The 27,337-nt window shown below is 42.3% G+C and overlaps 1 protein-coding gene across 6 annotated transcripts in view; it reads left to right on the top strand.

Annotated features, from left to right (window-relative positions):
• The window catches only part of LOC131446911 (neural cell adhesion molecule 2-like), a 254,209-nt gene that overhangs the window by 162,560 nt on the left and 64,312 nt on the right, over nt 1-27,337 (top strand). For all 6 annotated transcript variants that reach the window (XM_058618313.1, XM_058618320.1, XM_058618296.1 and 3 more), the window contains exons 2-5: nt 11,705-11,779; nt 19,634-19,840; nt 25,678-25,821; nt 27,145-27,282. In XM_058618313.1, coding sequence (XP_058474296.1) covers nt 11,705-11,779; nt 19,634-19,840; nt 25,678-25,821; nt 27,145-27,282 — 564 coding nt within the window. The remainder of the gene's footprint in view (nt 1-11,704; nt 11,780-19,633; nt 19,841-25,677; nt 25,822-27,144; nt 27,283-27,337) is intronic.

Below are 27,337 nucleotides of genomic sequence, written 5' to 3'. Positions count from 1 at the left end.
AATCAGGCAAAATTCTCATGGGGGAGAACGGAGGGTTGCCATATAGTGAGACGTATCGGAGATACAGTATATGCGAGCAACAAAGACGAAGTTTTTGTTACGATCGGGACATTTTGGTGCGTTTTTATGTCGAGGAAAAAATATGATCTTCTAATCGCCATAACCCAGATGTTTTCTGTGCCTGAACCTCACGACAGATGCATCTAAAAAAAAGTACATCTTCATCTTTCAGCTTCTCCCTTTTGGGGTCACCCTCTTCTGTTACACCGCCTGGCAGCTCCATCTTCAACATCATTTGTCCAATATAAGCCCTATCACTCCCCTGCATGTGACCAAACCATCTAAAACATTTATTTCAACAGCCGATGCATCAAGTCGGCGAAATAAATTCCAAAATTGTATCTTTTTTAAAACAGCTTCGAGGGGTTTTGACTCACCCTCCCACAAGCACGGCACCATTTCAGCACATTGACACTCAGGAATTATACAAGCAGGATTATATTCACCTGTAGTCTCTGTACGCTGGAAATGATCACCCTCATTCTGTCAAAAAAAAGTGGTTAAAACACAAAATCATTAACATAAATTTGGTTTCGAAATGCGAGCTGGTTTTTGTTCTCGTGGTTTGCAGCAAAGGTGCAGCGGCGAAAACCTGTCAGCCGCGTTGTGTCGCATGCACACAAAGCCGTTAATCACGTCCAATGTGAACATTAAAGCCACTGCACAAATCCGTGTATTAGTTTCAGTAATGAGCTAAATAGTCTGCCTTCAGTGAGACAGCCAGCAGTCCACCGACATCTGCTCCGCCACCCACTGCAACGGCTGTATTATTCTCTCCTTTCTGCACCACATACTATACTTCATGCCATGACAAGCAAACAGGCCTTAACCAGATTCGTAATTATTGTTATTTGTTTGCTTTGGGAATGTGTGTGTTTTTTTTTTTAATGGAATTAGTCGCACACAAGCAGCTGCTGCAGGAGAATGGCTGCACAAAGAAACTCATTACTTCTATTTGTGTTGTGCCCCTGCTTCTTTCTCGGGAGTGAGGGGAAGAAAGGAAGCGTGCAGAATGGCGGGACCTCTCACCGCGCTTCATGTTTTAGTAAACCTGACGTGGAAAACGCCTCCGCGCCTTCACTGGAAGACTTTTTCTGCTGACACAAGCCCGATATAATTTGACGCTGCTATGCTGAGTCATGACATGTGTCCTCTGTTTATTTCATTTCATCTCCAAAGATGGAGAAATGAAACGCACGCACAGTAATGCACAGGATTTGATACAGTTTCCGATTTATTTTACGTGGGAAACGATGATTATTCACGTAGGTGAGTTCACACACACACACGCGCGCGGCGCACTGCGCTCATCTATCTGTTCCTTACAATTGTTGAACCGACACCCACCCACAACTTACGAGGCTTCCCTCGGCAGCAGGAGCGGAAATCAGATACTGCCTCAAAGGCGTTTAGGTTTTATTACTGAATCACTCTTCGCCGAAACTCAATCGAGTCAACTCCTCTCTCGCAGTCGCACAAATATCCCATCACTCGTTGCTTCGCCCGGCTGCAGCCTCCTTATTGAGGGTCAGCGGCATAATCGGCTGAGCTCAGCTGCACCGTCCTCCACACACTATATGCTGTCACGTCTGATGCTAATGCAGGATATTTGAATTTTTTTCTTTTTGGGATCATTTTAAGCAAACGCCCTCTGGCTTGACTCCTATTCCAGACGAATGGCAGGAAATGTGAGGGAGGAGAATAGAAAGACAGCTCTGAGGTGCAGCTCGGAACAGCGTGCACCCACAAATGTCATAAATGACGCTGGAATAATAGTGCGCTCGTATTAGCCTTTTGACGCCACGTACGCCCGTGACATTATCCTGTGATTTGGTAGCATCCTTTTCCCCCCCCCCGAGAACCTTCGGGGCACAGTTTGCAACTTCCCCAGAAAGCAGCCTCTCATTAATATATATATTTAATTAGCTTGTCTATATTCCTAAAAGAAAAAGAAAAAATGGCCCAGTCATTTTTTAATTGACTTTATTACCCTAATCATTTGACGGGAACCTTTCCGTCATGATGGATGACCTTATTAATACGTGAGAGAGGCCGCCGCAATTCTTGAAACAAAGTGGCTCAAGTGACTCATTAAAAGTGGTCGGTGTTGCTCCTGCTGCTGTTTACGTGAACGCTTGTTGCCGATCAATACGGCACCCGGCACTTTGGACTGATGCGATTGATGAGGTGATGGACAGACACCTTGATTTAATTGCTTCACCCTCAGTGGTCACATGGTGCGTAACAACTCCTTATATGTTATATCACACATACATCACACTCCCCAGGAGGTGATAGAGGTTCTGCACTGGGACTTTATCTATTCTATTTAACTATTTAAACTCTTGTATTCACACATATGAAACAGATCCATTTGCCTGAGTTGCTCGAGCCGGAGTCCTGCACTGGGTTAGGAACATGGGTGAAAATGAACATGAACAGGCGTGGGCAGTGGACAGTAACAAAAATATAGTTCTTTTTCATAATAAAACACATTATTAGGATGTGCATTATGAAACAAATCACTCGTATTCAGCCAAAATTACTTTAATTTTGAAAGTCAGATGCCGCCGGCATCAACAAAGGGTGGTAAAATAACAGCTTGCGCACTCACTGCGTGACTCCTTTGCATTGCTGTGTGCAATGAATGTGGAATAGTGGAGCGGTACAGTAATTGTGTGTGAGGCCTTTCTTCTGTCTCGTTTTCATTATATGTCTTTTGATCTCTCAGAGGCGTTGTGGTTTTTTTTTACTGTAGGCCGTAGTTAATTGAAATTTGTATTAAAAACATGCTTTTTAATGTGTTTTTAATCATTCTTCAGGGTGCAGGTTTTCAAAAAAATGGACCCATGCAGGACTCTGGGAAGGATGCTCGCCAATGTAGAGGGCAGAGAGAGAGGGAAGGGCTAAAATGGTAGAAATCAGGAAACAGAAAGCGGTGATGTGATGAGATACAAACCAAAGATTGGACACAGGACTCAGGAATGTAGAGAGGACACAAACAAATAGAAAAACACCTTAGAAACCATCAAAGCTTATGTATAATGTTATTGGAGCAACGGGGAAAAACGGGAAAATAAGAATACAAGCATTATCTTGTTTCCACATTTGCCGGCCCCATTTTTTCCTTATGTTCCATAAATATGAATATAATATAGGAGAAAATGGGATTTTCTCTCTTTTACAGTGTGCTGCTGCTCCAGTTTCCAGATGGAAATCACCTTTGTGAGGGAGGATAAAGCAAAAGCCACGGGTTATGAAACAACAATAAGCAAATTGTGTTTGTCTTGGTCGTGCTGGATGTTTGTGTGGCTGCTATCTCACGTGTTATTCTCTGCATTTGCATGCATACCTTCACAGTGTTTCTTGTAAGAAATAATTCCGTGAATTGCTTCCAGCACCTTTGACATATCGAAGCTCTGACTGCAAGGAGCAATTGAAAGCCTGAATTGACGCCGGCGCCCGTTAACCCCCCCCTTATTTCTATCAAGGCTGATGATTGCGTTGCCATTTGGCGCTCCGCTTTTTTTCCCTTCTGGCAACTCATCTGCCCTCTGACACAGCCTCAATTGTCTGACTGGCTTTTAACGGGTTTAGTGTTCAATTTGTGAACAGAATGGTCCTCTGAGGATATTACTGTCATTGTCTTGCCTTGTCTTCAGATCGACGTGATATCATACTTTTTTAAACTAGAACTAGTTTGTTTTGTTTCAACAAACACACAGAAAGAATCATTTTGAAGGGAAACGTTTCAGCTGCAGTTGCATCCGTAAACGCAGTTGTTGTTGTTGTTTTTTTTATCTCCAATACTGAAGTCCTCCAAACAGCAGTTAAGAGGTCATAGCTTGCTTTTGAATCTGTTTGTATACCAGGGTTTGTGGCTCTTTCGAAGGCAGGGATTTCCACCTGTCTATTGCATCCGTCCTATTGTGGTTGCTCATGTTTCACAGGTCTTAAAACCCTTCAGCACTGAGCGTATCGCAGACATTATCGTAATTACGCATTTCCGTTTCTAAAAGCTGAGACATCCACGTCAAAGCCCACGTGTGGTTATTACGGTAATTTCACTTGCACTGTTGCAGGAAGTCGGACATGGAGACACTCAAACAAATGTTATTTTAAATATTATATTTACACTGTTCAAATTTCAAATTTAACACGCAAAATCTAGTGTTCATGTACAACTACAATTTTAACATGCAGTAAATTGTAAATACCTGCCAGATATTGAAAGTTATTCTGGAGAAATGGGCGAAAGCACTTACTCACGGGACATTTTCTGGTCCTTTTATGGTTAAAATAAGCAAAAAAAAGTCCCCAAATTTTTGAGGCTTGGGTGTTAAAGGGTTAAATAATGTTTCTTTGATCTGAGAAAACTAAATCAAGAATCTGCCACTGTATATTAAGGTCATACACAAGCTACTTCATACATGAGTGACAGTATATCAGGATATCCATTGTCATCATATCATCTGACACTATGAAATACACGAGTACGTAACTCAAGTTGTCCAAAGGTGCCGACTTTAGCAAACTTCACATTATCAGCGCTTCAACGATCACATTGATTTTATGTTTGTATGAAATAAAACGCAGTATATCCGAGGCTCGCTATGGTCATTTGAACGCCAATTTTTGCTGACTCTTATACATAATTTGTCTGCAGTATTTAATTCCCTCGAAAATGCAAGCGGCACACAAATTTCGGGAGGATAATGCAAAAATAATTTTTTATGTTGCGAAACAAATGACTTTTAGGAAGCACTGAGAGTTGGAATTTAAAAAGAATCATAATGGTAACTGTGACAACTCAAGTTTCTTTTCTAAAGAGGGAAAGAAACGGTGTTGGAAAGTTATGCCATCTGCTAAATATGATCAAGTTTTCCTACTAATGAGCTAAAAAAAAAAAGATTTCACATCTGTATACAGCCAACATCTGTGCATTCTTTTATCATGGTTTGGGGTGATTTGCTGCACATAGAGAGGTGTCCATCATGGCCACCGCAGCCTGAGGCATAAGAGGCTTAAGGAAGGAATGAGACATAAATCACAAAGCAGTTGGCGAGCGTCAAAAAAAAAAGAAGCAGAGAGAACAGAGAAGGTGTTTGAAAGAGAAAGGGGGAAAGATAATAGGTAGCTGTGGGCTGTAGCCGTGAGCGCATATGTGGCCTGTTACTGTACGTCAGCGCGATTGGATGTGGTTAGATGACACAAACCGGGCTCTTTCCTCTTTCTCTGCTCCACAATATTGAAAGCAGGCTCATTATGTAACCAGGTGGGAACGCGGGGAAGCGAGAATTGCAAACTTTGACAGGCAAACTACTAAACTAATTCAGGTGAATCCAAAAGGCAAAGTCGACAGCGAGTATATTGGAAAAGCTAAATCAAAAATCCTAATGCAGTAAAAAAAAAAAAACTTCTTCTATTCACAGGTTCCTGCTGGCACCACAGGAAATGAATTTGAAAGATATTATATGTTGCTATGAAATGAACTCCTAACTTTAAACCAAAGAATTTTTTTTTCCTCTTCAACTTTGCATCCCGACTTATCGTTAGCTGCGCCTTTCATTTACAACACGCTACATTTCCCTACATTCTGTGCTCTGTATGTTTAAGCCTCTTACTCTGAAGGTTCATCGATTGTTTATTCTCACAATAGCACCATGACATTGAATGACCCCATTAGGGCTGGGCAACGTGGCCAATTTCCGATGTTTACGTTGCACAATAACGTAGCGTGGTTCGAGCATGTGAATGAGCCACTTGAAGCCTTCGTTTTCCACTAGCGAGTACGGAGCGTCAGTCTTTGCAAACAAAAGTTGCCATGGCCTCTGTTATCGTTAAGGCCCGCGAAAAATCAGCTGGTAATGTTTGGGATTCCCTCCGTTTCTTTTGTTTTGCCCTGGGCAGCTTGTTGTCGGAAGCTAACCTTAGCGTAGTGTGATACCTTGTCAAGCGGTTTCTGAAGGTTTGTAGTTTTTCTACAATAACTGAGCTCCGCTTGGCAGGTCTTGCATACCCACTTTGGTTTAACCAGCTCCTTGTCCTTGTTGTCGAAGCTAACGTTAGCGTAGTGTGATACCTCGTTAAGAGGTCCCTGAGGTTTGTAATATTTCTACAATAACTGACCTCCACTTGGCATATCTTGCAAACCCACTTTGGTTTTATTCAGCTCCTTGTCCTTGTTGTCGAGGCTAACATTAGCGTAGTGTGATACCTCGTCAAGCGGTCCCACTTTGGTTTTATCCAGCTCCTTGTCCTTGTTGTCGGAAGCTAACGTTAGCGTAGTGTGATACCTCGTTAAGAGGTCCCTGAGGTTTGTAATATTTCTACAATAACTGACCTCCGCTTGGCAGGTCTTGCAAACCCACTTTGGTTTTATCCAGCTCCTTGTCCTTGTTGTCGGAAGCTAACGTTAGTGTAGTGTGATACCTTGTCAAGCAGTTTCTGAAGGTTTGTAGTTTTTCTACAAGGACTGACCTCCACTTGGCAGATCCTGCAAACCACTTTGGGTTTATCCAGCTCTTTGTCCTGTGTTGTTTTGAAATCTGAAATGGTTCCAGATGGTTTTACCCTCGTCGGGCATTGAAATCGATCCAAAATCGATTGAATGGATTTTTTTTACCCAGCCCTAGACTGGAACATGCATGTTTTGTTAGGTATCTCTTCATTTTATAGCACTATAGACAAAAACTTACATTTATCAATGAATAAACATCTATATCGTGTTCATATATGACCTCATATAGTGGGACATGATCAACAGATGATTTGAAGCAAGTGGTAACTACCCATGATGTCACCAAGTGAAACAACACTGACTGGAGACTTGTCATTTCCCCCATGCTGCTGTATGCAGCGGGGCGTTTAACTCCACCTGTACATTCACTTACTCCGGTTTACACTTTTCCACTCGCTGTTGCTTCGCGCCCAGATGTTGCCGAGTCATCTCAGCAGGCCGCGCTCGCTCAGCGTCTCCTCGTCGATAACACCAGTGACCTCAATTTGAAGAATTTAATGATTTGGCTTCGATACAAGGACTTCAAATCCCCCCCTCCCTGAAAAAAGTAAAGTGACTTGATGTCAGTGAATTTTACACTGTGTGCTCTTTTTTTTTTTTGCCAATCTGGACAGTCGCGGATATCAAAGGCAAGATCTTACAGTGATTAGCGCGGCTTTTCCCGGGCATAGTGCTGACTCCTATTGAATCAACCTTAATAGAGTTTATGGGCCATTTCACAGCAGTGGAAACAAGCTGTAAACACAACACTGACATATTATCACCCCCCACAAAATGACTTGATGAATGCTGTAGGAATCAGCCGACTTTCAGCGGCATGAGCTCTCGCCTGGAGCGACGTCTGTGATGACCTTGCTTTGGTCCTCAAAAACCCAGATGGGAAATATTTAGCTCCTAATCTGCTGAATCACAAGTTAGTTTCTGGCTCAGTTGTTAAAGGGGCTGGATTAGTGTTTAATTTGGCTTTCAAGTTTGGAAGAAGAAGAAGAAGGAGCTATTTTCTTTATTAAATTACTCTTAAGCTGCTTTCAGACACTGTCTAGAGTATGAATGTGTGGGTGTCTTGCTTCCTGCATGTTCGAGCCAGACTCCACCCCCTCACCTGATTCCTCCAGAGATCCTCTGATAATCTACCAATGCGTTCAGTCACATATGAGCGGCCAAGGCGGAGGAACGTCTGTATGCAAATCACCACACGCTTATTATGCTAAATGGTGATGAAACATTGAATTTACAGCACGTGACACATCCACATCCGGCCCACGTATTCTTGTGCCGGATGCACGGGTTACCACAGAGCTGGTTTAAATGTTGGCTATAAGGTACATGTGACTCCAGGCCTGTATGTGCTGTTCTTTCTAGGATACAGCAGAGGAAATCAAGTAAAATTGATGGACAGTGGGAAATCAATCATTCATAAATTTCCAGCAATATTCCTCATTTTTGTTATTTTGTGAGTTCCCCAACTGACGACAATACTTTAATGTTGATATTTAACCCTTCTGAGGTGATTCCATGGGAAAATTAAATTTTTTAATCTATCAAATTTGATTATTTAATCTATAAACTTGCTTTTGTTCTGAATTATTTAACCTAGTCTTGCCCTCGACTTGGACACCCTTCTTCATTTCAGTCCCTCTGTAATTGAGGGTTGTTTTTTTTTTTGCTGAAAAGTTACATGATCTCACCTTCACACGCGAGCTGTGTGTCGGTACATGAAATGTTCAGGTTTTAATCCAGTTTACCCAACAGTAATCCTAATCATTTAAGAGGTAGACATCCACCCATTCATTCATTCATCTGTACCTGCACACTCCATACTGAAAGGCCCCAGACTCAAACTTTTAACCTTGTGGTTTACCACCACCTATTTGTAGGATATAACCATCCAAAATGTGAACCAAAATCTTTGAGTATAGATTCCAGTTATTCCAAAAGTTATTTATCTTCAATAAACGACTTAGTGGCAATGAATGGTTGCGTTTGTTGTCATATTTTACCGTGGAGCTGGTAACTGGAGCTGATAATTGCTGCCAGGCTCATATCTTATTGACCTAAGCGCTAATAAGCAGGTAAACTAGACAGAAATCATTCTTCTTGTTTCAAATTGATATAATTAGAGTCACTGTTGAATCAGTACATTCTCTCATGTCATGTTTCCAATCCATTCTGCATTCTCATTAAAATGTCAATGTTCCCTCACTGTGGGGATTGTGCATTTCAACTTGAAGCCACCGACTGAGCATTTATATTTTTCTATAGGTTGAACTTAATTGTACGATTTGAGCCAATGACTTTTCGTTCCCGCCGGCTTTTTCCGAGCTACTTATTTTACGCAATCAATCACATAAAGCATGAGCGAGCCAGGGATCAATTAATAATTGAAAGCTGTTAAAACTACTTGAAGCACTGATTAGAATCAGCCTTAAGTCAGAGGCAGGGAAGGGCACGGGGTTAAACAGACATGATTAATCAACAGAAGAACACAGGTCTGCATTTACTTAAATAATGCATGCATGTGTGTAAACAGTAACTTTAATGTCTCCAATTATAGGCAGATTTTTGGGACTCAGGGTCACAACATATATATTTTAATCCAATAATAAGATGAAATGATCAAATTAACTCTTCCAAACCCTTCAGCATGAATCCAAGACCAAGCTGTGCTCATATACTACGTTATACACTCAGATGCGCTTTTAGGCTGTATATTTCCCCCGGTTTGTAACATCGTGGTGAATTATATTGGCATTAACATAGTGTAAACACACTTATGGGTATACATTCATCTTTATTTTGCTAATAAACCCTCTTAAATGTTTCACACGGGACCTTTAAGTAACCGCAGCCCACTGGTTACTTATCATCACACTAATGAATTCATCGTCTGCCACTTTATCCTCCACGTGAGGCTATAGTGGGCTCACAGTAATGCATTCACATAAATAAATGTGTCATTCAGCATGTGTGTGTTTAGTATCCACAGAGCGGTGACACAGCATAAATGATTGAGTGCACTGATAAAGCAGCTCCTCTGACTCCCCTCCACTGCCATCTATAGGCACCTCCGGTGCATGACAGATGGTGCCCATGTGTTAACTGTCAGGGAGCTGCTTCACTGTCGGCTGCAGTCGTCTTTCCCCCCCCGAGCAGCAGCAGCAGCAGCAGCACATAATCACTTCATCATATTCTGAATTATTGACAGGCGCCCTGAGCTCCACTGCTACATTCTGCAGCGTTGGAGGGAGAATTAACCTCCATTAGAGTGTTTTGCAGCATGCGTGTGTTTGGATGCTTGATGCTTACTAGTCCTGGGCTCAGATGTGACAGGCTCATCAAATAACTCGCGTCACCAGGAGACTGCCGCTGAGTCACCGAGGTTCTGACCTCAGTGTGACCCTCTCCCTGCTGGGCTGCCAATCATGTCTCATCACATAGACGACATATAGATGCATTCCCTGCTCTACCCGGCAGTTCTGCCAAATCAACTGTTCCCTGTCTTTGCCCGTGTCCAACTTTTTCCTCCAGAATGTTTTCACTCTTTCTCCTGTTTGACAGCTGAGATCCAGCCACTGTCTCATTCTGTGATTTGCCTTTCATATCAGCCTCAGTAGACACCGGGTGTGTGGCATTAACCCTTAGTGCTCAAGTGCACCCATGGTATTTTGCCATGGGAACAATACACAACTGTGTGTGTTTATAGGTCCGATTAAAAAATGGGATATAAAGTAGCAATCATTTGCAGAAGTCACAAAATAGAGCGTTTTTCTTTTCTTTTTGTTCATAAAAACAAGTGAAAGTGAACTTTGAACTGTGAAGAATTTCCAAATTTCACGAATTCAATGCGATTTTAAACAGGTCGAGTAGTTTTTGTTTATATAGTTGGTGAAAATTTTTTTTTTTTCATCAGATTGCCTAGGTTATACTGAAAAAAAAGGATATAGGACACTCTATATTGCACATTCTTATAGCCTCTGTATATACTGTACGTTTAAACATAGTCATGGAAAAAACGCAGCCAAAATACTCCTAAGGGTTAAGCGATGAAATTAAACCTTTAGTTTGCAACATTTAAATACGATCAACGCAATTTGCTTGAGTGACACATCCTCTGTGATGACCGAGCAGGAAAGGCGGAAGAAGCACACGGTGCAGGTAAAGCTCCATACAGGAGCATTTTGGTTGAAAACACCAGGAAGACACGTCAGAAAGTTCCAGAAGTGCGTTGTACTTGTTAACAGTGGCGTTTATAATAGACCAATGCAAACAAATGGCATTGCGCCATTGCTTGACTATTTTTTTCACAACGTGCAACATTTTGGTCCATTTTTTTCCTCCACATTAGCGTCTGAGCTGCTTCCACATTGCACAACGATTTTGTGACACCAAAGGAAAATGCCACTGCCACTGAAGTATTTACTGATCCCCGCTGTTTCGTCTTGCTTGTTAAATTCCCGTCCCTGGCGTCGCTCAAATCACATACTATTGGCGAAAGTGATAACTGCAAATAGTATAACAGCACCTTGCGCTGAAAGGAGCCCATTCATTGTAAAAGTGACTGACGAGCGCTTGTCACAAACATTCATCTGAGCCGTGGCAGGAAGACGCCAATCCAGAGGAAATAGCTGCGTTGTTGTGACAAATAGTAACTTTGAATAAATCAGCTAAGAGGCTTGATACAGTGGTTTAAATCCCTGTTGTTTTTTTTTTTAAATTCCTGTGTCGGTACATGTTTTATCTGGAAAAAGGAAAAGGAATCGTCTTGATCACAATTGGTTATTCATAAGAAGCTCCTTATGTATGTTCAAGGTTATTTATTTGCATTTAGCTGCTCGCTGCCTTTTGTACAGAATGCAGTAACGGTGATGCGAACAGAAAACAGTGCACGGTCAATATATGAAAAGCTGGCACACAGAGGGAAATGAACCACACTGCTAAGCACACTGCTTTTTTTTTTTTTTAAAGAAAGAAGCAATTTTGTATTATTATGTCTCTCCAGTCAGCAAATGATGAAAATCTTTTGTGTTCTGCTTCTATTGTAGTAAGTAATCCATTTGTCCTGTGTCCTCCCCTCCCTCCCTCTGTCCTTCCCCCCTCCCTCCCTTGTTTGCTTCTCTTCTGCAGCCGCCCTGCAGGTGTCCATATCCTTGAACAAAGTGGAGTTAAGTGTCGGAGAGTCCAAATTCTTCATCTGCACAGGTAAAAATTCGACTTATTTTGCCCCGTGTTGTGTTGTTGTTGTTGATTGTGTGTATTTGGTGACGGGACAGGAAGGCAGCAGGGCGCCTGGGAACCGCGGCACACAATCAGCGCCGTCCATATGGCGAGCGACTCTCTGACCCGGTCGTGACTGAATCCACATGACCCTCTCGTGCCTCCCCCTCCTTATCGTCCGCTCTGACCGGTGCATACACACAGAGAGAATGCGATGCCGGTGCCAGCGGCGCAGCGGGGCGGCAACGCACTCTGGCAGGAGCGTTCCACCTCCTGCCGGTCGCCTCTTTTCCCCTGCCAACCCACTCAGCGTGGAGCTAACAGCCCGGGGAGTATAGAGACACACTGGGAGTAGCTTAGGGGGTGGCACTGTGGTCTGAACCTGTGCTGACTGAGGAGGACAAAAAAAAAACAGGTGAATGAATCAAACTGGTAGGAAGTGAAAGGTAAAGTATTTCTAGGTGACTTTTGGCTTTCACGTCTATGTGTCTCACTGCGTTGATCACGTCCATGTGAACGTGGATTTAAAGGGAAGGAAACAGTGGAAGGGACACGGGGAGGGCACTTAGCACTGAACGTCGACTCGTGTGCCTCGGAGAAGGAAAGGAAAGGCAAAGTGTGTTGTTCGCGACAGGAAAGGAGGCGACCAAGGTGAACTCACTTTTGTTTGTTTCTTTCCCGAAAGGCTGGCAGCAGCAGAAAGTCTATTTTATTCTGTCTCATCTTTATTTGAAAACAGAGGGTCAGGATGAAGTCAAACGTCGGCTTGTGTTGTGTCTCGATTTCTGAAATCTTTATTCTTTCCCCACACTTGTCCTTGAAAGACCTTTGAAGGACTTTTCCAAAATAGAGTGTGCAATTGAACAGAATTTCTTTTTTGGAGGTTTCATTCTCATTCTCCTTAATCGATGCTGCCTCATGTACTCAAAGAACAAAACCAGTGGTCAAAGTGGCTGCACCTTTTATCTACTCGAATTTCCTATCAAAATGACAAAAAAAAAAACCCAGTCAAAATACTTTCAATTTAGCTTTTTCTATGAATGAAGGACATTCAATCCCTTTCATTCGTTCCTGCTCCGACAAGGACAATTAGCTTTTTATATTTCAATCATCACAATAAAATAACTCTCCTTTGTCTGCGCGTTTCGTGCTTTTCGCAGCAAATCACCTGACAAAAGATGTTTTTGCTGAGGAAAGGAAAGCATTGAAAAGAGCGCACACACACACACACACACAGCTGCAGTATGTGATTTCTGGATACAATTTGACATATAAACAACTTCTGTAAAATATGCTTGTACATTATATGAACACGTTATCTAGGTGTAGGTTGACAGAGCGCTGACCTTTGAACTCACTGCCAGTCCACACATCGACGAATCAGAAAACCGCTCCCGCAGCGGATCTAAGAGCCACACCGCGGCCCATTACTGCTCATCACTCGCTCTCTCTATTAGGATTAATGACTTCTGGTCTTCTTCATCAAACCAGCAATGCGTGAAGAGTAAACAGCTGTGTTTCAGTGCAGCCGTGACACGAGCTACTCCGGACGCATAAACAGCCGCTGTTGACCACGATTTTAAGGGGGCACCAGGTCTCTGCTTTCAACGCAGACAGGAGTGGACACATCTTTGGGTTATAACTCCTGCTCCACTGGGCGTCTGAGCTTTTCTCTGAACTTCTCTCTCCTGTGCTGCTCCCGCGGAATAACCTTCAACAACACATTAAAACTTCATTATATTTTCTCCCTGAGTGAGTTAAGAACACTGATGAAAAACTGTGTAACTGAACGGAGTAACTGCTGCAGAGACTCGCGCAAACCATTCTGTAGACGTACAGTACCTATAGACGAGACGACACATGAATCAGGCGCCATGTCATAAAAGTGAAGATTAAAAGTTAAAGTACACAAAGTGAGCTCTACACCTCAGCTGAACTTGAACTTCTGTCCTTTGCCCTTTTAAAGTGAGTCCTTTTAATTTGTTCTGTTGTATAATTTTGCCACAGTGAGCTATTTCTTTTCAGCCAGGACTCTTTATTTTTATCTCGAGGCACCTCGTTAAATAAAATGAATAAAGTGGGTGTTCACCACCATTCTGGAGAATGAGAGAATATCGAGCCGCTTGCATCAGCACCATAAGAAATGAATAGTTCTTCTCTTTGTGCAGAGGTGCCTACGATGGTGCCAGCTCGCCTCGTCACGGCACGGTTTAGGTTCATTTTCCACTACAAAAGTAGTACCTACTCAGCGTGGGCGGAGTCATCACTGCCGCATGAAAGTGCAGTGACTTTGTTTTACACACGCGACACGCAAACGAGTGTGTAGTGACTTGTAAAGCAGTTGATTTCAGTGTAAGTGAATCATTAGAATCAGTTCATTAAAAAGATTTGTTCAGTACTTCCTCAATGACCAGTTCCAGCAGGGCTGTCGCTAAATACACCAGACTCCTCGGTAAATATTGAGATTTTAGACATTTCCCTGGTAACTGTTGCAGATTAACCCTCGTTTTTAGGATTGTTAAGTCTCTTTAACTGATCTACAGTTCGCATTGTACACGTAGTATCGCCTCAGCTCGCTTGGAACCTTGTCAGAGCAGGTACTAAAAAGAAGTACCAGGTACTATGCTAGTGGAAACGCAACTGAGCCATGCTGTGCTGTGCCGTGCCGTGGCGAGGCGTGGCGAGGTGAGCCAGTGGAAACACACCACTAGTGTCCGCCCCTATGGAAGCTAGCATAGCATTAATTGATGAATGCATCAGTGATTGATATCATGATCAATTTCCAAAAAATGTATTTACATGTGAGGACATTTTGAGCTCCAGGAATAAAAATGTATCAGTTGCTTCTTTGAGAAAAAATATTAAACACATGAATCAATACTGAAAATAATCGTGACATGGAGCCCGAATGGAAACTACTCCGTTTAATGAAACCTCCCAGCAAATGTGACTTAACAATCACAGAAATATAAAAAGCAGGTTTCCTTCAAGGAGTTCTTTTCACAAGGATACATGAGCAATAATAATAAGGCAAAAAAAAACCAACACATTGATATATTCCGAATGTCAAATCAGTCTGTGGTCAGAGTTAACTGAATCTGTATTTGTGGTGTGACGAAAAAGGAGCTGGATAAAGTGGTGCTTAAGTGTGTGTTTAACCTCCCTTTTGACTGAAGTGGCAGAGAGCCAGACCACATGTGAAGCAGAGGCTTTTCGAACAGTAGCCTCTCTGGCCAAACCTCATTCTGCAGCTGCTTGGATTGTTTCGCCGTGTTTTTGTTGTTGTTGTTGTTTTTCTTCAAATACCTGTAATGAGAGTTTATTGTAGGTCGCGGTACCTGTCCCTGTAGATTTACGTCCACGCACCACCTAGACATTACAAGGTAGATAATGAAACTGATCGTTCTGACATCATGTCAAGCAGCACACATGCTTAGTGCTCCTCTTTCCTTGTTAGCACCCCCCCTCACCCCACCCCCCGCCCGCTTACTGATTCCCCCGAGGAGGTAAATCAATTACCACCGTGGCTGCAGTCCCAGCCACCATTGGGACACGGGAACGTTTCCGCTTGCACTCGGCAAATTTTGGCGCCGAGGGACGCGGCGAAAGTCGATAATCTGCCTTGTGCAGGAGGTCGAGACGGCTTCATTATTTGCCGTCGCCGCTTTATAATGCTCCCGCACGTTGGCAAAATAGTGAGCCCACATGTGTCTGTGCTCTGCATCCTCAAATCTTAAAGGAATACCTCACCGATTTGCATGTGGCTTTGTATTGCTCGAATAGCAGTAGTATTTTTTTTTTCCACTGAGTTCCCCTAAAAATTGCGTCATTTAACTCAAACGGCAAATGTCGGTTCAAGGTTTAAAACTACAACGCCAGTTTGGCACTTTTTAGACTCACCCATAGGGGGACGAGACTTCATTCCCAGAATGTCAACACGTTGTCCGCCATCTTTGCTAACAGCAAGATTTGCTCAGTTTGCGTTGTAGAGTAAACTGAGAACGACAATAATCAAATGTAGTTTTTCAAACTGATATGGCTTGCAAGGGAAAAGACCTGCATTTCGGTGAAAACTAGTAGCTGGCAGGTGGCGGTGTGCACTGGCCTCCGGGTGGCTTGAGACAGCGAGACTCTCACGGCGCAGCGAGTGCAGTGCATTCTGGGAGTTGTTGTCGTTCATCTGCACAAGCCAAAATTCAATTTTTCTGTCTTTCTCGCCCAAGAAGGCACTTGCTATAGATGACCCAGTTTTAATAGACATTCATCTTTCCAGCGGTGAAATATGCCTTTAACAGCATACTTTGTCTGTTCCTTCAATCAAAACCGTCAATGCAGTCAGATATTTAATCACATCGCTATTATATTTGGCATATCCATCATTTCCCACCTGGTACTTTAACCATGCTGCCAGGAAACTGTTATTATGACAGGAGAGTATATAGTTCCTGATGGGCTTCCTATATGCTGCAATAGCCAGCAATCTCTTACTTGGATGTCACTGTGTTCCTGCTGCTGCTGCATACCAAAAGTCTCCTTTTTGCCATTTACAAACACTAAAAACTCACAACTAGTAAGATTAATTTAACAAGAGCTTGCCAAATAGTGAGGTAGCACATGCAAAACCACTGAATAACTTAATTAAAAAAATATATTTTTTTTAAAGGGGTACAGAAGAAATATGCATGTCATATGATTAAAACACGAATGTAATGTGCTACAAGAAACATAACAAAACATAAAGTGAAAAAAACAGACTTTACACTTGGGAGTAGGCATGGTACTGTATTGCATAATTTGTCCAAAAAGGAACAGCATGGTTAACTTTCTAAATGGGCTTAGACTAGTGGAATTTCCCATCAGGTAAATGGTTCCAGCAGAGAAACTCTAATAGACTCTGCGGATGAAGCTTTGTTCCCCGTCCTGGTCTTATTTTAAAGTGTTAATTCCACGTGCGGATTCAGAGCAGCAGAGCTGTCTGTTTTGACAGAAGAACTTAGTGAATGCTGACGATTGGCTGTTGCCGTGCAGACATTCCCCCCCCCCCCCCGTTCTTAGAAAAGTGATCGTCCATTGTCTCGCCACTGTTCTTTCAGAGGAATCAGTCATCGAGTGGTCCCTCACGCCCAGAGACAGCAATAATGCCAGAGCTTATGCAGATCTGAAGAGCGCTTTGATGGAAATTTTTCCACCAGCTATTCATCCGGTGGCAGAAGACTGAGAGGGGAGGCAGGACCGAGCGCGTGACACACTACTGTCTCCTCAGATCATCTGTGTGGCAAACAGGCTGTCCCCATGCGAGCTGCATCAATTTGAACACATTTAGCTGCATGTGCCATCAGCAGACTGTACAAATGGAACAGGTGACAATGTTGTTATAGTAACAGGTTTAAAGGGAAGCCTGTAGCGACGTTGGACACTTATCTATTCCCCCTGCGTGAGCATCGAGGCTGAGGTGCTGCGTCACACGTGAGGAAGGGCAAAAGTGACGGGGGGAAAAGCATTCTGTGGTAAAACTCTCACTACAACACTTGTGTATGATTGCCTCATCTCACACAAAACAGTATAACCAGCAACAGATGCACATCCCAAGGACACAATGCTGAGCATTGTTGGGAACATGGTGATGATGATGATGATTAGTGTGAGCGTGCTCTGGTGTGAACATTCAAAAGGCAAATCAGCTCATTTGTCTTCATTTAACAGTCCACTATAAAACCTCATATCATCATATTTCTGTCACGTTCTGTTTATTTTATTGCCCATGTTGAACAAATAAGCGAAACATCCAATCCAATCCGATCCAATTTATGCGTAAAGCACATTTAAAGTAAATTTACACATTTGCATTTAAACAACAGTTGTCTAAGGTGCTGTACAGTTTTTTTTATTTAAGTAAATAGACAGCATAAAAACATAAAAGACAAAAAGAGTGTGTAGACAACAGTAAAAGATTTAAAATAAGACAATGAATGGGCCTGCTTTATATGTAATGGCAGTCCATTCCACAATTTACGGGCAACTGCAAAAGCTCGATCCGCTCTGAGGTTCAGATTGGTAACAGTGGTTCTTATAGAAGGAGCCAAGGGTCAATAAGTTGGGTGTTAGGAGCACCACTCAGACAGAACAATATACTCTATCTTCTGTTTTTCTTTCATTGAAACTCATGAAATGTAACGCCATCCATGCATTAATGTCGCTTACACATGTTAGCGGTAACTGGACAGAGAGAGAGTCATTTCTTGACAAATATGTCATCTGCATAGCAGTTGAAAGAAATGCCAAATTTCCTCAAAATAGAACCTAAAGGAAGCATGTGCAGTGAAAAAAAGGGAGCGGTCCAAGAATCGAACCCTGTGGAACCCCACACCCTATTTTCTCCAAACGGAAACATTATTTAATACAACATTGACATTGAGTTCGATTTAGTTGAGATAATTAGCTCTTCAGGAATGTTTACTGTTATAAATCAACCAACTTTCATACCAACAGAAATCTTTTTTGTCTTCACCTGGTGGCTAACTGTTACTTCCGTTGGTAACTTCCGGAGACACCCAAATCTGTGTTAGCATAAAAATTTGACTAATCATTGGAGGCTCGGTCTTCTCCTGCATCTACAGCAATATCTCAAAAAATAATGATAGACAGTTGATGAAATCAGTCAGGTGTGTTGGAGCAGGAAAACAGGATTGGGAAACACTGTTCTAGAAGGTTCTAAAATTACGTTCCTTTCACTTTATTTGTGTTTTTCTTGTTTATTCTATGGCCAAGGAACCATACATGATACTTTTCATGGACCTTTAATTTCCAGGTATTTCAACGAGTGCCCTGTAAAGGGTTAAGGGCATTTGCCAACAGTTTTGTGTCTCCTTCTTCAGCTCCTTTTCTCTTGAGGTGTTTGCCTCTGAAGGAATGGACATGTTTATGTGCTTTTTCTGTCATGCGTGATTGATAGGTTAAGTAATGGCCCTCCACACTAAGGGGCACCTGCTGCTTGCAGATGGCCCCTGTTGTCTTCCGTGGTGGCCAATAAGTAGTGTTCAGGATAATATGTGGTCATGGCTCTCTTTAGCTCATGCATGTCTGTGTTTGTGTGGGAAATGGGAGTGGAATTTACAGCCTACATATGTCCCTGTTCCTTTACTGGCTTATTAGCTATGCAAATCCAAGATTATGACATAATCATATAATGTCAGGCCTTCTGTTGCATCGACAAGTTCTAACAACAGTGTTGGATAGAGCTCTGGTTTACTTCAGAGTCTGGTGATGATCGCCGGGCCTAAATGGCTGCCTATAAAAGAGTCGATGTGGAGCAACTTGTTGATTTACTCCCCCTTTCACTCTCTAATTTAGGGCTTTTCATAGCACTCCCATTCCCCAACTTGTTTAAATTCCAAAGAACTTCAGCAGCCGACCAGAATCTTTAATCAGAACTCTAATCAACACGGACTCTTTCTACACAACGAGGTGCTCCATCAAATAGCAGTGAGAAAAATTATGTTACAGTGTTAGTGTGAGGGGACAACGAATCCAATAACATCTGGTAGGTTGTGTAAAAAAGTAAAGCATTAATTAAACCACAATTTAAATTGCATGGCCTTGTTTTATTACCTCTAATTTAATTTAAAATTGAGTGTGAATATATTGGAAGCTAAATAAACCAACCAGCCATATACGTATATAAGTTTTTCGAGAATTATGGAAAGGTTTAAAGGTGACTTGTGAGCAGCAGGATGGATATCTATCAAGGTTGGTATCAGGTTCCTAGCCTGCTCCATAAAAAGAAGTTAAATTGACTCATTATAATCAAACCCCTCCTTTTCTCACTCTCCTCCTTCCCAGCTATCGGAGAGCCAGTGAGGCTCGAGTGGTACAACCCCCAGGGCGAACGCATCGCCACCTCCAGGCGGATCGCGCTTCACACGGAGACGTCGCGATCCAGGCTCATCATCTACAACGCCATCATCGAGGACGCGGGCATCTACCGCTGCCAGGCCACGGACGCCAGCGGTCACACTGAGGAGGCTTCAGTCGTTCTGGAAATCTACCGTAAGCTTTACAGATATGACTTTCCGAACATACACTCTGACACGTGCTCTTTGTTTGCCTCCTGAGGAGACTTGGATGTGAAGACGTGACAAGAACAAACTCGTTTTAGTGATTCTTTCTGAGGAGAGTCAAGGTTAAGGTGCTGACGTGGTCAATCAAGCCATTGAAAAGCCATTAAGGGAGATATAAAGTGCACTACAAAGCTCAAAATAACTGTGTACCGATTCTGTCGCTGCATCCTTTGGAGGCTGCATGTGATTGAATCACAAGCGGTGGATCTCACACTTGGAAGGCTCCTCCAAATTCTCAAATTTAGATCCTGCCAGGTAGTAGCCCTAAGGTCAACCTGACCCCCATCACTGTGCAGCCCCAGTGTCCTAGTGGTCGCAAAGACTGGACACACTCCTGGTTCTATCCTGAGAACGATCAGAGAATTACATCTACTGTCATTTAAATACTTTATTATTTCTACAGTCGTATGTGTTAAATAGCTATGTTTTCTTAAGTGGTATTATTATTATAAGTATATTAAGGGAATTTGGATACATGGCCTTCATCTAAATGAATTTTGAAGATGTATTCATGTGACAATATATGCTCTATAGCAATCCACCATTCTCGCGGTCACATGGTTCATCTCCATCACAAAAATAACACTCAGCAATTTCCCCTGTCTGAAAGATGAAGGCAGCCTGATATAAGTTATTTAGCGTAGGAAAAAAAAACGCTTTGAATCTATCCACGCCATCGGCTCTGAGAGAAATAACCTTGAAGTACTTTTCTTTTCCTCTAATGTCATTGCAAATGCATTTACAGTCATTATTCATAATTGTTCACATGACTCATAAGGCAGGTTGTAATGAAATGAAAAGAACATTATGGATGACATTGTTTTGCGTTGTTTCGATAAGAATCATCCAAAAACTAAACGTGGACCCATTAAATAACTACTTTAACTGATTTGCATGTGAAATGAATGGCTTCGTTGAAGAGTGCAAGATTATAGGCTTGATTTTAGATGTAATGACAGGGTCCGCTGGTTCTGCGTCACAAGTGTTTTGTTTTATTGACAAAAAAACTGGTCAAACGCAAAAGTGAGGTGCCAAAATATGTATGATAACTTGTTTACTGTCACATAAAGGCCACATTAGCTCTGTTTAAAAATAAATTAAAGCCACCTGTCCACGTGCTAGAAGCCCCTCTTTGCTCACAGTGACAGAAAAATTCACGTCCCACAGTGATTACATGGGACGTGAATTACGAGTTACCCAAACACCGATTTACACCAGGAGACTACTGGAAATCATCCCCTGCTGTGTGGTTGCCATCACAGCCTCAATCACACCTGCCACTGCACAGTACCTTACCTCACTGGCCGCATAACCAGCTCCCTAAAACTATTGTTTCCATGGCAACCCACCATCATTCTCTCTGGGCCCTCAGCGTGGATTGCCTGAGCAGCATGTGGATGAAAATCCGCCTGAAGCTCCAGCCAGCCAGCCAGCCGCGCAGCACGGGCGCGAGCCCTAAAAACATGTTGTACATGAAATTCGTGACCTGCGGGAGACAAAGTGTTGACATCCTCTCGCTGGCTGTTGACATCTCTGTGATCGCCTGTTGTTGTAATCGCGCCACGTGGAGCAGCGGATCGTTTCTGAATCCAAAACAGAGGGCTTGAACTTTGGTTAAATTCACCCAGACGCACAAATGGTATACTGTCATGGAGCCTTTTTTTATTTTTATTTTTTTAAAGCAATGCTGTTGGCAAAAAGAGATGGCAGGGTGAGTCAGTCATTGATTCTGACTAAAATATTCAGGATGGACTGCTATTACACCTCGGAATCTCGGTAGTTTCACATGAACATTTTGTCATTTGAGCAGCCACATGAGATGAATTTCATAATTAGCACAGTGTTTAGTTTGCTCTTGGGTAAAACAGTGAAAGAGGAGCTCTGCCTGGTGATTATATCCCCGAGTCGAGTTGGCTGTAGTTGTTCTGGAGAGGTTGTTTCCCCCTACAGATTCACTTATAGCGCAGCGTGACAACAACGAGGGAGACAGGAAATGGATACAAACCGCAGGAACAAGTGACACCGTAAGTGTTCAAAACTTGCAGAGGAAGTAAAAGAGTTTGTAAAAGGAAAAAAAAAGAAAAAGAACACAAGGGGGATTGATTAGAAACCAGTGGAGTGAATGAGAAAACATGCAAAAGCATCCTTGGAGTTAATGAAGACACTGAGATGCCAGACACGTTCAAGGGGAGGAGGGTGCAGTCGGTGAGAGAAAGCTCATTTTAGGGAACAGTCTGGCATAAATCACGCAGCGAAATGCTAATGGTGAAGCCTAACTAATGGCAAGGACTGATAAGGAAGCTGGTGTTGATTTATTCATGCCTTCACAATACACCAGGCACATGATAGCAGGTGGCTGCAGCGCAAGCGAGTGCCAGAACCAGCACCACGTCGGATATAGAGAACCAGAAAGTGGCTTCGAAGACATGTCGCCTATTGTTTGCGGAGACGCTGGTCCAAGAAAAATGTCCTCGTCGGAAAAAAGCAAAAGAAAAATGTTTGTAAAGATGGAGGACAGAGAGAGGAAGCTGACACCGGAGCGCTCCTGAAAGCAAAGGCAGAGCAAATCAAAGGCTGCCTCTGTTCTCGTCTAATTCTGTGAATAAAGGCTTTCGCAGAATAACTCGCCTCGCTGACTTTTTGGTTTGTTTTCTCATGGGCACGATTGGCAGCAAATAAAATGGCCATCTCTCCGTCTACTGTGTCGTTCCAGAATCGGAATCGCCTTATCTGTGTCCCAGAAAACAGCCGACAATGGCATTAGCTTTCGCCTACTTTGATTTTCAGAGTGAATGCTGCTCATCCGTTCCCGATGCCTTTTTGTTGTTTTCTCACAAACACTTTAAATCGGTTCCGCTAAGGAGATCATGTCACAAGACATTCACGCTCCGCAGCAGACGTTTGAGCCGTTTCAGTGTCTTAGTTTGTCCATCTCTTCATCAACAAAGATTATCCATGAAATAAGGTTTTCTTTGGTGTTAATTGTAGGAACTTTAATGACTCACTAACTTTTTATTTATGCTAATGCTAATGATTCATTTTTCATTTCCTTAAAATCAACATGCAACTATAATCACTTGCTGTGTCCCAATTCAGGACTTTATCTATGACCCAGTGACAATGGAAATGTGAATAGTGTATATATATATATATATATATATATATATATATATATATATATATATATATATATATATACAGGGGTGTCAAACATATGGCCCTCAGGCCAGAACCGGTCCACCTGAGGGTCCAATCCGGCCTGCAGGATGAATTTTCTCATGTCAAATACTGTATATTTGAGTTCCAGATAACTGTGACTAAACATTCTGTGTATTTTTAGACTCCCTGTGATCTTGCAAACATGTAAATGATAAAAACTTGTTGAAATCTTACACTTATTTTTCCCTCAAGAAGTTTCAGGTTGTTTTGATAAAATGACACTTCATTAAAAGTAAAACAAAAGGGAAAAAGGGAAAAATCAAATAAAAAAAAGAGAGATCTTCTTGTGTATTGGAATAATGAGTTTGCTTCTCTAGTCTTGATGACCTCTCAAATCTACTTTACTCTACAGTCTTGCCTTCACCCATTCACCCACATAGAGTGCAGCACATCTTCTATCACTCATTCACTCACACACTGCCGGCACAGCCATCTGGAGCAACGTGGGGTTAAGTGTCTTGCCCAGGGACACACCGGCATGTAGATTTGCCCACAACCATTTATTGTGTTGTGATGTTTTCTTTATACTCAGTCTTTGTCTGGTTTTCAGCTCCTTGTTTCGTGGTTTATTTTGAAGTCCTACCAGTTTTGCATCCTGTCCCGCCGTAATGTGCTTCAGCTGTTGTGTCTTGTTTGGCTCACCTGTGTTTGATTTGTTTGATTGTCCCTGCCTCCCTGGTGTATTTAGTCTCTGTGCTCCTCAGTGTCTGTGTTGGTTCATTTTGTTAGTTGACGTCACATGTGTGTCCCTGTTTTCCTCATGCTGTGGTTTCATGTGGTCCTGGTAAGCGCCGCGTTTGCTCGGTTTATGTTTTACTCTTTACATTTTTGCTTGATGAAGGCAGGGACAGGGACAAGCAAACACAGGTGAGACACATTAGGTCGGGGGCAGACAATCGGGGAAGACTGGACAGGAAGCAAAGCTGGACAAGGTTCACACAAGGAAAGACTTCAAAATAAAACAGGAAACAAGGAAAACCAGACAGAACAAAATGTCTAAACAGAATAATACTGTAGTTCAAAAAAAGTTGGCTGAAAGATCCAGAGGTCATGACACACTGAGTCAGTGAGAACTGTGAGTTGTCCCATAGTAGTAGTAATAGTGGTAGTGGCCATTAAAAATGATCCAATTTATAGCATGTGGGCAACAAACTGTATCAAAGCAGAAGCCAACCCTGATTTACATTACATTACAAGACATTTTAATAACCTCTCATACACTCTTTTAGTGACGACGTCACGATGAACAAAAAAAAAATATTTCATGAAAAAAAGTCTGTTTATGAGATTAAAAGAGGCAACTCTACGAAAAAATAAAGTCGCAGATTTATGAGATTTAAAGTGGCAAATCTACAAGAAAATAAAGTCGCAGATTTATGAGATTAAAAGTGGCAAATCTACGAGAAAAAAATACGCAGATTTATGAGATTAAAAGTGGCAAATCTACAAGAAAATAAAGTCGCAGATTTATGAGATTAAAAGTGGCAAATCTACAAGAAAATAAAATCGCAGATTTATGAGATTAAAAGTGGCAAATCTACGAGAAAATAAAGACGCAGATTTGTGAGATTAAAAGTGGCAAATCTACAAGAAAATAAAGTCGCAGATTTATGAGATTTAAAGTGGCAAATCTACAAGAAAATAAAGTCGCAGATTTATGAGATTAAAAGTGGCAAATCTACAAGAAAATAAAGACGCAGATTTATGATATTAAAAGTTGCAGATTTATGAGATTGAAAGTGGCAAATATACAAAAAAAGGTCGGAAAAATTGTGTTATGTTTTTGTCATACATGTACAAAGTCTGGTGAAGTAGCCATGTGGATTTATCTTTGTTTTTTTTCCTTGACAAACAAAATACTAGCCTATTTTCTGACTTCTTTTCTCATGAATCTGCGACTTTATTTTCTCGTAGATTTGCCGCTTTAAATCTCATAAATCTGGGACTTTTTTCTCAGAAAATTACCCCCCTCCCCCAGGTCCGTATTTTAACCCTTTTTTTTTTTTCATACTTGGCCCTAAAATGCTATCGTATTTAGTCAACATAAACAAAATACAAATGACCATCGCTCCTTAACCATCATTTGTTAGCTTTGTAAACAGGACCTGACATTAATCCCTCCATTTGTTGCTCTGGAGTGAAAAGATTGTGTTTCTTGTGCAGCGTTCGGAGGAGCCTTCCAAGTGCGAGATCCACTGCTCGTGATCGTCAGCCTTCAAATGCAGCCTCCAAAGGATGAAGCCACAGAATTGGTCTGCAGTTACTCTGAGTGTAGCATGTAGCTTTGTAGTGCACTCTGTATTTCTTCCCTTAATAGCTTTTCAAGGCTTGATTGACCATGTCAGCACCTTAACCCGATGCACTTAACTCCAAGGATACAAACCAGACTGTAAAATTAAAAGGAAATGCGTAGTTAAACAACTTTAACTACAAGCCTCTCACAAAACGGTCACAGATAACAGAGCAGATTTTTTTTTGATGTTGAGAACTGCAACTAATCGCCCACCTTGAATGCTCGAGGGAAAATAAAATCTCTGGATCTCGCAGAGAGGCTCACGTTCCGGGATATTCAGTCGCCGCAGGAGTTCCGCCAAGGTGATACAGCAGAGGTGGTGTGTGATGTCATAAGCTCGCCGGTGCCGGCGGTGGTGTGGTACTACCAGGAGAAGGAAATCACCGAGGAGTACCACAGTAAGTCTCTGTTTTGGCAGATATTTATTTATATACAATCATGGAATGAATGTGGAATCAACACAAAACGACTGTTTTAATGGCTTTCTTTAAACTTCAAACACAGTTTCTCTCCTAATTATAACAAATTTGGCACAAAAAACTTAACAGACTTTTGTGATATAGTAGCAGACTGATGATACTACAGGCTGTGAGTACGCAGCAATCTCAAAAGAAGTACAATTGGAACGTGACGCAACCAAATTCACTTGATTATGGAGCAGAAATATCCTCCGTGTGTCCTTGTGTACCCTATATTCCCTCTCCCACTTAATAGAATGGTGCTAATGTGCCAAGAACGACGTTCTCCGGCACGGAAATGCTCTTTCCCCCTTTTGTTACGTGTTCACAATAAGACAAGAATACCAAACGCCATGAATAGAAACCCCATCAGCCCAGGAGGAGGAGCATAACTTGGAAAGAAACCATGTTAACAAGCGACTGAGAGGATGGATTATGGAGCAATTAGGAGGTGACATTCAAAAGATGCGGCTTCACGCGGACACTCACAACTGCAATCTTTTGGCCTCACTCGTGTTGTGTCTTCTTCCATCTAAAGCTGGTTTAGTGTCATATCTGAAAGAGCACTTTTTTAACTTAGTTTTTTAATGATGAGGAAGGTGGTTTCTTTAGTTTGGGGGTAAAAAAAACGATGTAGAAAGGCACACAGGACAGAATCACTTTCAGTAATATCCTTTACTGATATTAGACTATAATTCATTATTCCTCTCTTCTTCCTCCTCCTCCTGCCTGATTTACAACTCCCTACACCGTTCCTCCGTCCTCCTTCCCGACGAGCGGCGCACGCCTGAACGCTGATGAGAAAGAGTGACCCCTCGAATCTGTCACGGTTTTTTAATTGAAATTCAAATCTTCAGTTGAACAGTAATGATGAAACATGAAGAAGACTATTTTTTTCCTTTAATCATTCCCCAAACCCCTCCCTTCCCTCCCTAATCACGATGCACGGCGGTTATAAATATCTTCAGCGCGAGAGAAATGAGATAGAGGCCTCATCACTCCTGGCCAATCTCACGGTGGCCACAATGGGAGGGAGTGGAGATGATTTGGAGCCGTAATTGCGTGGGTGTTTATCTGTGTGAACTTTATCAGGTAAATGTGCCGCGGAGGAAGATTGACAGTCCTCACTACTGCGGAGAGTGGAGGCGACACTTTCTCCGAACTTCCTTATCTTGGTTTCCTTCCTCTCTTCCTCCCCCCCCCTGCTCACTCACTCACCCTCTCTTGTTTGTCTGTCCTTTCCTTCCCGCATGTGCTGTGAAGACAAATACCAGGTGCTCGCGAACAACAACCTGCAGATCCATCGCGTGACCAAGGCGGACGAGGGCGTGTACCGCTGCGAGGCGAGCGTGGAGGCTCGCGGCGAGATTGATTTTGTGGATATCGCAGTGGTGGTCAATGGTGAGTCACCAAATTAAATTTGGGTTACGGGCAAAAAATATCTCAATTCCTAATT

Source organism: Solea solea, chromosome 2 (assembly GCF_958295425.1).
Source record: "Solea solea chromosome 2, fSolSol10.1, whole genome shotgun sequence".
NCBI lineage: Eukaryota > Metazoa > Chordata > Actinopteri > Pleuronectiformes > Soleidae > Solea > Solea solea.
Note: the sequence above shows the minus strand (reverse complement) of the source record. Positions and strands in the feature narration are given on the sequence as shown.